Source organism: Myotis lucifugus, unplaced genomic scaffold, assembly GCF_000147115.1.
Source record: "Myotis lucifugus unplaced genomic scaffold, Myoluc2.0 scaffold_57, whole genome shotgun sequence".
NCBI classification, from domain to species: domain Eukaryota; kingdom Metazoa; phylum Chordata; class Mammalia; order Chiroptera; family Vespertilionidae; genus Myotis; species Myotis lucifugus.
The window spans coordinates 948,819-959,688 of NW_005871105.1; the positions used below are offsets into that span (position 1 = coordinate 948,819).

Genomic DNA, 10,870 nt, shown 5'->3' on the forward strand with positions numbered 1-10,870 from the left:
GCTGGGCAGTAACTTTTATTTTTAAGGACTGTGAAGATTATTAGTTTTCATTTACCAATTACATGATCCCCTGAGTGGGGCCTGATTTTTAAATTTAAAAAACTGAGATGACTATCCTTATTTTATTTATTTACTTTTGTGCATGGAGGGTATTAAAATTAAACTTACTAGTTTGAGTTCTGAAGATGATTTACAATATCTCTAAATGTAATTTGACTTTAATATTTTAAATATTATAGGGAAAGACATCTATACTCTTCATTCTAGGTACAACCTATCCAGGTGACAAAAGAGATAGTAAACTTATTAGACTCTAAAAAATAAGTTTTGCCCTAACCGGTTTGGCTCAGTGGATAGAGCGTCGGCCTGCAGACTGAAGGGTCCCAGGTTCGATTCCGGTCAAGGGCATGTACCTTGGTTGCGGGCACATCCCCAGTGGGAGGTGTGCAGGAGGCAGCTGATCAATGTTTCTCTCTCATTGATGTTTCTAACTCTATCCCACTCCCTTCCTCTCTGTAAAAAATGAATAAAATATATTTTAAAAAAATAAAATAAAAAATAAGTTTTATTATCAATGATTATCAAATATTCATGTTTATATTTATGAAAGGCCTTTTGAGATCTGCAGAATAATCTAATTGTGTGTTTTTTCCCCAGAATTACCCCTGGACTACAAATTTACAAGATTCTCTTCAAACAATTCAAAAACAGCTGGCTACTATCCAAACCCTCCATTGGCCTTATCAAGTTTTGAAACATTGACAAACAAATAACTTATCTTTACTGAAATATGAAGTGAAGAACCATATATGCAGCAAATGTACTATAAAACAAATACTGTAAAATGCTTTATAGGAACAGATTCTTAATGAAAATTGATCAAGAAATTGATGTTTTTCCATAGTTCCTCTTTCTACAGATGTCCAACAACTCTCATTATATCAAAATCTCAGTGTCTTTGAACTGAAAAGAACTTTAGTAACATTTTGTATACCAATAGTCCTGAGATTAGAATTCACCTGGGGACACACATACACACACATATTTACACCTAAGCCTAAGCCTGCAAATTTGCAGGCCCCACCCCAGACCTACAGAATTAGAACTCCGGAGGTGGACCCAGCAATCTGTGTTTCATAATATTGTGATTCACACTCAGGTTTGAGACCCACTGGCTGGGCCTTAACCTCCAGAGATTGGTTTGTTTAGTCTGGGTATGTAGATGGACATGGACATCTTTTAGATGCCCCAGGAAAAGGCGGCCAGGATTGGGACAACTGACCTACACCTCCTTCAGTTTACCCAAGGACACTGAGTCTCGTAAGATTAATGGTTTTTCCCAGCTACTAGGTTTTATGCTGTTCTTTTGTTTTCCAAAGCTAGGAATAGAGACATGATTTCTTCTAATAACATGCAGCCAGGATGGGACAGAGATGATACCAGAAACCAACTATTTCAACCTCCAATGTTATCTATTAGGGTTCACCCTTTTCCCCCCAATAATGTTAAAGGCTGTCTAATTCATTTTCGTTCACTTTAAAACATGTATTCTCAAAAGGAAAAGAAATTGGTTCTTAGGGTGAAAAAAATAAGATAATGCAAATGGAATATAGCCCTCCAAAGCTAAGCATTACCCACTAAAATCTTATTCCTTAGTATTTTTATCATTAAGGAGGAACATAACTTAAAGTTAAATTTATTAATTAAACTTAATTTGAGTTTAATTTTTTCCTTGGGAGAGGGGGGTGATAATGGGAAAAAAAAAAAAAGGTCGAAAAAAGCTGCTTCAAGAGGGTGTATGGTTATATGACAATCCCACATTATTGTGTTCTATGTGCTGTGCATAGTCATATTAGTAGCCATTTGTTACAAGATGTTTGGAGCCAGATAATGTTTACAGTATAAATCCTGGCTGCTCTTTATGTTGTAATTTCACTCTCTCCACCATGAGCAGTAACAGAAAACACTCGTCACCATCATTATTTTACTTGGACTATAGTAGAGAATTTAGCATATTAATGCATACAATGGAAAGATATTTAAAATATTTTAAATGCTCAAAAATAATCCCAAATATATTGTGGGCATGAATATCTCAGGGTAGGTAAACAGTTACTGAAATTATTTCTTCAAAGTCAGTAACTTTCTTTGATATCTCCTAGTAAGAATAATGTGTTGGAAGTTGATTTTCAAAATCTCATTGGACTATAATAATGAGCATACACAATCAAGCTTAAGGCTGAATGATAAATACTGTCTCATGTATACTTTCAATACACATTTGATTTCTTTTAAAAAATAAAGCTATTTTTCCTTAGACGTTTATTTTGTAAATGGCAAAGAATAATACATATTTAAGTGCTTACAAACTACTGTTGCTAACATAGAACCCCAAAATAAGAAGTTAATTATCCTTTTTGGGCCACTGAGGAGTGAAAAAAAAATTCAATCAAGTCAGAAAGAAGTTCTAGTCCTGCTTTTACTAGTATCTACCTAAGTATCTGGACAAGTTAACCACCTAACTTGACCTCAGTTTTCCCTTATCTTGTCGAAAGAGGTTAGAGTTTACTTCAAGTTTCCTTCCAACTTTATAACAGGGAAAGTCATTGATAATAATGAATGCCATTTTTCTTTTGGACTGTAATTAGACTTTTAAAATTTTTATTTCGCTTTTAAAAAGTGCTGGTGTTTCTAATTGGACATGAAGATTTAAAATCATCTAAAAATGGTACTATAAAAATTAAAAAGAGAATCTTATAAAAGAAAAGCTAGATCTTCTTAATAAAGTCATGACTAACAATGCAGGAAAATTGTGCAAATAGGCAGAAGGCTTAAGTTTAATATTAGCATACAGGCAAACATTCGTAATCTAAATGATACCTAAGAATAATGGTCAGGGGAGCTGGGATTTCCTTTGCCGGCCACTTGATCAGGGAAGCTCTGAATGACACAGTGGTCAAACAACTTGTCAGAATTTGGTATTTAGAATATTGAGGCAGCGGAAACTTCAATTGAACCTAGAATTACAATCTAAAATCATCTACTGAGTTTTAAACTCAATTCACATCCCACAATAACTTTATATCAATTTGTTTGAATGAAAAAAAATGGTTATTTTATATAACAAACCAGCAAAAAAATGGAATGTAAATCTGTCTCTTTGGATATAACTGATTGTTAGGATCACATGAATAGCTTTTTTAAAAAATGATGTTGCAGTAGCATTTCCAGGCTCTTGATAACGAGGTTATCATAGAGTTGGCTCCTAGATCACTGCAAGGCTGAGATACATTTGAGAGCGCTCACCTGGTGTGGTCCAGTTGCTTCAATTAAAAACCCTTGGGTATGGTCGTCCACATAGGGTGATTTCAAAAAGGTAAATTCTTGTTGGTCTCTAGAATCATCCTCAGAAATATGGTAAAAATGTAATAGCAATGCATGCTGACTCCTTACCAGGCTACTTTATGTACCTTATTTACTCCCTACAGCAACCATATAAGGAATGTAATTACTGATTTACAGATGAGGAAATGAAAATTCACAGAGGTTAGATTATATGCTCCTTCAAAATTGTATGGTTACTAAGCAACAGAATCTATACATGAGCCTAAATTTGACCCCAAAAATCATGCTCTTTCTTGGTTGGCCAACTCTTCCAACATTGGATTTAGACTAATTCTTAGTCTGTCTAAAACTACATTTCAATTTAATGATCACCATGCTGGGACATGTAAGGGATGAGAAATGAAGACATGGGCTCTGTCCTAAAATAACTTGTAACTTTAAAAATATTAAAACAGCACTTACCTGGAAGAGTAAAATAGAGAACCAAGAGTCACAGGAGTCCTACAATGTGGAATGAAGTTTGCTCTGGAAGCCACAGATGCTAAAGGCATCAATAAGCAGGTCTACTCTTCATAGTCAAGTTCAAATGTTCACCTTGAATACTTAGCAAATTTCCCTCTCTTGTGCTGAGGAAACCAAAATGGAAAAGGAATAATGAAAACTGGTCCAAGGAAACTTAGTGGAATATGGGATATCTGGGCCTATAGAGAAGTTGGGTTATTACTTAAATTAACAACAACAGCACAGATTGCTTGACAATAGGTACCAGGCACCTATTCTCAGACTCATTAAAAAAAAAATTAATTTTACTTTCTTGGTATTTTGGTCTTGGTAGTTTCTTGGTAAAGATCAAAGCTTAACAAAGTTTAATACATTAGTGAGGGATACATTCCTAAGTGCCTGTTAAAAGGAATCACCATGTTGAATCACTGGTTGTACAGAAAGAAAATTATGTCCATGAGTATGTAGCGGCAGTGGGCCTATTTACCATTTTCCAAGCAAAAACAAATCTTAGGAAGTTTGGTGGCTGTTGCCTCTTGTTAACCTTCCAGATGATGCTTACTGTGACCATTTGATAACTTTAGTAATTTCTCAACCTTATATTAACCTAGACAACATAGAACTTTATTAATTTTTATTTTGGTGAAAACAAGAAATACAGCAGACTGACAGATTTTACTTTTCCTTTGAGCACATAGGAGAAGACAAAAGGACCCTTGTTAAATTTGACAGAGCAATTCTACAAGCACTTACACTGGTTAGGAACATAAAATATCAAGTACCACATTACTACTAGGGCAAGAAATACCAAAGAAGACGGTTATGTTTTTCTTCTTGAGATTACTTTCACAAGACAGCAACATTTGCACAATTTCAGACTCTTCAAAGATCACATTATTCACATTCTATTGCTAAGGATAGAGCTATATACGAAGAGAGACCAGAACAAGCTGATATATTAATAATATTCACAGAAGTCTTCATTCTGCACAGGAAACAAGTTTGATATTTTTGCACACATTCTCAATTACAAGCAAAAAAGGGGGGGGGGGGTGGCCTGTAAATGTCAATTCTGCCAGCAAGCAAAAATAGAGAATAGGATTTTACTCAAACACAGTGAAATAAGAAGCAAATACCATCAATCTTCCACATATAAAAGATCACTCCTAGAATAATAGAGAGAAAACATCTAGACTTGCATTTATGTGTATAAAAGTCTGGTGAATTCAAGGAGATAGGAAAAATTAGCGGGAAACCCTCTTCCAAGCATCCTCTTTAAATCACCACTGATCCTCCCACCTCTCCTGGGGAGAGCCTTGGGCCTCCCCTCTCCCCCCTGAACCTGCAGGGTTCCAGGCTTCCCTGCCTGCCTTCCAAGGCCACTCCACAGCAGGCTCATTTGTTTCTGGGCTTTCCGTTTCTCCAGCTTAGAGCATGCTCCCCAATGCTCTGTATCCAGATTTCCCAAGCCCTGGGGAGCTTATGGCCAGGCCTTCGCCAAGAAAGGAGAAAGGCTAAGGGTGGAGGTCATCAACACCACCATACCCATCCAGCAGTAAGACAGCCCTGACACACTGTTGTCCCACCAACTAGAACTTGTCTGAGAATCCAGAGGCGCCACCTATCTCTTTACACCCTAGGAGGGAGACTTGGCATCTGCCCAATGCAGACAGCAGCCTGCTCCCTCTTTTGTTAGGGCAGAAGCAGGGAAGGAAATGAGGAAGCTGAGGGCTGAGAGCCAAGGGCCAGGCAGTAGGATAGAGGCCTTAGGACATCGGGGCTATAATAAAATAGTACAGAACACAGGGTTGACCCACAAAATGCTGCTTGGGGTTATTTCTAAGTGGTCCAAGGCCCCCACAAAGAATCGCCATCTTTAGAAAAGTAGAGTCAAACTAATTTTTGGTTGCTTTATATCACAACCTGCTGTGAGTCTTGAACCCATCTCTGTGAAGTGCTTCTGTCTCTCCTCCCAGCTTCTCAAACTAAAGATTAAAAAACACACAGGAGGTTTTGGTAAATAATGAGCAAGTTGGTCTAAAAGAGCACTGCATAACTAAACAGTCTACCCATAGGTCTCCCTTTGAAACATTTAGATCTTGCTAAAGGAAGTGGGGTGGAGGCATGAGGGCGGAAGAGGGCAATGAGATCTATTATACAGTAGCTTTCTCCCTCTGGATACAATCAAGGGGAGAGCACATTAAACAAAAACCCTGCTTTACTAGTTTTGTTTGTTTCTGAACTGTAACTGCTGCTGAGGGAGGAGGGGGAGGAAAGGGGGGCTATGAGACAAGGTGGGAGGGAGAGAAGTGGGGGGGGGAGGAAGAGGGGCAGGAATACATCGTCCTCAGTGCCGCAGCCTAGCAACTCTGTCATGCTTAGAATAGGTGAGGAAGGGGATGCTCAACAAAGTTTCCGAGATTAAGGGTGGTTTATTGGCCAGAACTCAGAAAGGTTGTTGGAAGGGACCCCTGTTCCAGCCTTGCTTTGGGCACTCACATATGACTGCCCAACCTTCCTGACAGCCAGTGGGTTTATGGGTAACCATTTGGAGGGGTTAACGGGAAGGGGGGGAGGGTCCTGTGTGCTGCCGGGGGGCTTCAGTCCACAGATAGTTCCTGAAGAGGCAGGCAATGGTACGTGGACAAAGCTCATCCAAAAGACTGAAAACAGGTTTGGGTAGGCCACCGCCCAGCTTTCATACTCACCAGTACTTGGTCACAGTACAGTGACCAAAGGCATAAGAAGATCAACATGACACAGTGTACCTCTCATCTGCTACCTATTAGTTACCCACCAGCCACCTGCTTATTCTGCCAGATAACCAGCAGGTTGGATGGCATAAGCCCAGGAAGGCAGCTGGGAACCAGTTAGTGGTAGCCTGGAATGTCCAGTTTGGGTTGATGGCTGGCACCATCTCTATCAGCTTCATCTTGCGGTGGTGAAGCTCAAAAGATCTTGCCACAGAGTGCCAATATAGGAGCACAGCCAGCATAAAGTATGAAGCCCAGCTAGTTATTTGCAAAGATATATATCAAGTTAACGTGTGGCAGCTCACCACTGGAAAACCTGGGGAAAGACCATCGTCACAGACAGGGCCCAAGGCATGCAGAGGAAGTCAGTGCGTATCTATGGCGTCCTGTGCTTGGCACAAAAGCAGTACAAGGCCATGCACTTGGAACACATAACCCTTTGCAGAACAGCAAGGAAGCCCAGAGGAAGAAGAGCATAGACAAATAAGCGATCATCTTGCAACTGATTGAAGACTTAGAAGAACCAAAGAACAAAATAATCCGGTGTGAAGAGAAAGCAGAAGGGAGATTGCATGCTATTGGCTAAGCATAGGACCCAAGAGGAGGTGGTAAAGAAACGGTGCAGGAGCTTCTCACAGGCCGGGAGTTAGCCAGACTGGAACCTGAAGGCCCTGGGGCTGTCCACCGGCTGCCTTGCTGGGTCTCGAAATCTTCGGGGCCCTTCACCCATCAGGTAATATTGTAGGGGATTGGACCACAGTTCTCCTTTGATAATCTCAGCAATCCTGTCGAATTCCAGGAGGCTGTGGTCTGAGAACCAGTTGAAGAAACTGGGGATAGCGTTCCCTTCCCGGTTCCTGTGGATATGGGTCTGGGGGTCTTGGCCCCGGTGCCAGCGGATTGGAGTGGAGAGAGACACCACCCGGCCGGAGGATCTGCGCTCGTATTCCTTGACGAGCGCCTCATTTCGGAAGTAGGGGTTGCTCTGAAAGATGAACTTGAATTTGCAGCCTGCTCTCGGGTGTTTAAGCTCCTCCACCTCCAAATTGATCATGTACCTCATCATTTCTTCATCTTGACCACTGATCATAGGTGACAGCTGGGGGTGGTTCCCAAAGGCAGTGACCCAGAAGCCAGGGATATTTTGGATAATAAAACTTCTGCGCTGCATATGGAGCCTTCGCATCCGGCCAAACTTGCGCTCCAGCTGAAGGAAGGCCCTGTCTGCCTGGGCATTTACGTTTAACAGCTCCTGATCGATCGCCTCCAGCGAGTCCATGGAGTTATTGGCCTTCGGGGTCCTAGCCCGCGCCTCCTCTTTCCCTCCTCCTACTACCTTTTTCTCCTTCTGTATCAATTTCTTCTCCTCCACCGCCTCCTCGGCTACTCCCTCCTTTCCCACTGTCGCTGAGATGGCGCACTTCTTTGTCATCCCGTCCTTGGCCTTGGCCCCAGGCATCATCTGAGACCCCAATCCCTCTGCGTCACAGGCTTCTGGCGCTTTCTCCCCAGCAGGGCCGCACGGCTCTCGCGGCTGACAGCCATTTTCCTGGCTATTGTCGGCAGCCACCGAGGGGGAGGCAGGGGCTGCGTCCAGTCCCTCTGTGGGAGGCCGAGCCTCTTTCTGGTCCGTTTTGGCTGCCGCCTCACGACCCCGAGCAACTTGATCGCCGCACACAGGGCCACCGCCCGAGGGGGCCTGGGATGCGCCTCCCTCCGCGGAGCCAGCCACGCTGCCCTCACCTGTGTGCGCCATCTCCACCTCCACCTCCACCTCCACCTCCCGCGGCGCCTCCGCGTCCTCGCTCCGGCGCGGGTTTAGGTCCGGATGTGCCGGGGCTTGGTCGGGAGCGGCGGGGCCGCAGGTTTTAGCGACGGAAGGGTTGCTGGCCTCACCCTGACCGCTCATTTTGCTAAGAGTCAGACCTGCAGGAGAGCGAGCCCGGTCCGCTGCAGAAGTGGTGCTCCGCCCCTCGCGCCACCCGCTCTCCGGTCTAGGAGGATGCTGCTATGGCAACCGGTGACGTCAGGACGGCAGCGTCCTACCATCGCGCGAGAAATAACTGCTCCTTGAGATTGTGCTGGCCATCAAAGGTAGCCCATTGTCTTTATGTTACAAAATGTTTTTAGTTCCGTCGATCTGGAAAAGGTTTGGCTTTCATGAGTAGAGGCAGCAAACGCAAGCATGGGCGAGTTCTGTTCATGAGGGTTTTCTAAGGCTTTAGTGATCGTGTATTCAAGTCAGCTCATAGGGCTTCTCATGTATAGAGTGGGTTCAGCAACTCACAGGCCTTCCTTCTTTAATGTACAGATTCATGGCTATTTCAAAAGAATGGAGATGAACAGAGTTGGATGTTTAAGAAAAGTGAAGTGTTACTGTGTTAAGTGTGATCATTTAAATAATTAGGAGCAGCTAAAAAGGAAACCTCTCATCCCAAGAAGACATAATAAAGGATTCATTTCAATTTTCCGTACATATTTTAAAGTTTATATACTTTGGCCAACACCTACGAAGTAATTGGACAATATTTCCCCTTCACTGTGTAAGTAGAAAAATGTTGTATTTTCCTTCTTTAGGGGTGACTTAGATACACACGGGTGTGCAAATTCAGCCTTTAAGCATTACTGGAAGAAATGTAATCTCAGGATATTTTAATTTCTAAAATTATGCATATCATATGTTGCTTATCCTCAGATTATAATCTTAATCTAAAAAAAGTTCTTGCTTCATAATGCCTGTGGGCATGAAGCCAGCAAATATTTGCCAAAATTGGCTTCTGTGATAATTCACTGCAGGGCAGAAACAATGATCAACTGTTTGCAGGCACTGAAGCTATTAAATGCCTTAATTAAAATATTTTAAGTAATATTTGAAATGTTAATGTTAAAATGTTTACTTAAAAGGTAAGAAAAGTTACTGTCTATTCAGGTCAACTCATGCAGTTCATTAGGTAGTGATGCCACTTGGTTTGTTGGGGTGTGAAAATACTGGTGTTAGTCCTTAGAAAAATCCAAGGAAGGAAGGAAAACTAAAAGTTTGCATATTTTTGTTTAACATCTTAAATTCATATTAGAAAATTACTATGACTCGTTGAAGTAGAAACTCCACTACAGAGCACCCCATATTATGATCACTTTCAAAGAGGGGCTTAGAAGTGGATTCCCTTGTAATACCTTAATCAATAAAGAAAAAAATAATAAAAAAAGAAGTGGATTCCCTAAGAAGTAAGGACTTAGGGGAAAAGAAATTAGAGAGAAGCAGCAGTTATACTGAGATTTCTAATGAGGGAAGTAGTGCAGATTTTGTCCAACTAAGAATGAAGTGCTGCTAGAAAGACAATACAATCCCTCAGTCATAGTTTAGCTCACAAAGGTTTACCAGAGAATTCATAAACCATTTTTTTTACCCTTAGTCAGCCTGCTAAGGACAGACTTCCCAGATGACTACTGCCAGCTAATCAGTTACCCAATCAAAAATTGTGCAAACAGGATTCACTCTTCCCAGACTACAATTAGTTTTCTCTCCCACTTTCCTCTTTCTTTTAATAAATCCCATTTTTGCTTTTGTGGGGTAAAATCAATCTACTGATTTATCCTCCATGCAAACAAGTAAGCAATGTGCTGTAATTAAGTAACTTTGGGACTTTGAGTTATTCTTTGACACTACTCTGCCTTGTTTGTAGGTAAATACCTTATTTTGTTTTTATAATGAAAACAATCAACTATAGATGAAGCAGGAGCAGCAATAGTGTTTAGGTTCCCAAACCTTATTGTGCATCAGAATCACCTGGAGAGCTGGTTAAAACACAGTTGCTAGGCTCCAATTCCTGAGATTTTTATTTAGTAGGTAAGAAATAGGATTCTAGAATTTGCATTTCTAACAAGATTTTGGTGGTGGTGGTGGTGGTGGTGGTGGTGGTGGTGGTGGTGCTGCTGCTGCTGCTGCTGCTGCTACTGCTACTGCTGCTGGTCTGGGAACCACCCTTAAAGATCCACTGCTTTAAGGTAATAGAAAGGAATTAGGTTGGAATTAAAAGTCAGAGAGAAGGGCCTGAATAAGGAAGGTCAGAAAAGCATCTTATAGGCATTTGAATGTGCAGAAATGGAGAAGAAAACTCAGGGAGATTCTTGACAGTGCCCCAGGAAATTATTATGATGTTAGTACTTCTTCAGAACATATTGTCCAGAGCATACTGAACTTATTTAGTGACAAGAGGATGACAGAACCTCTAAGTTTGTAAATTTAGGGAATCTCTAGAGAGATCAACTTT

The 10,870-nt window shown here is 41.4% G+C and overlaps 2 protein-coding genes across 2 annotated transcripts in view; one reads left to right on the plus strand and one right to left on the minus strand.

The window, feature by feature from the left end:
• NT5DC1 (5'-nucleotidase domain containing 1) overlaps window positions 1-2,317 on the plus strand; it is a 99,673-nt gene extending 97,356 nt beyond the window's left edge. The window contains exon 12 of the mRNA XM_006089246.3: window positions 658-2,317. Within this exon, the coding sequence (XP_006089308.1) occupies window positions 658-773 (116 nt within the window). The 3' untranslated portion in view covers window positions 774-2,317. The remainder of the gene's footprint in view (window positions 1-657) is intronic.
• A 2,148-nt stretch (window positions 2,318-4,465) lies between these two features.
• Window positions 4,466-8,712, minus strand: TSPYL4 (TSPY like 4). Its single transcript, XM_006089169.3, has one exon. The coding sequence runs from the start codon at window positions 8,506-8,508 to the stop codon at window positions 7,246-7,248; it is 1,263 nt and encodes a 420-aa protein (XP_006089231.1). The 5' UTR covers window positions 8,509-8,712; the 3' UTR covers window positions 4,466-7,245.
• Window positions 8,713-10,870: the final 2,158 nt, after the last annotated feature.

Bases quoted from the DNA above. Each gene is read 5' to 3' on its own strand.
- TSPYL4 (XM_006089169.3), bottom strand. From the start codon at position 8,508: ATGAGCGGTCAGGGTGAGGCCAGCAACCCTTCCGTCGCTAAAACCTGC.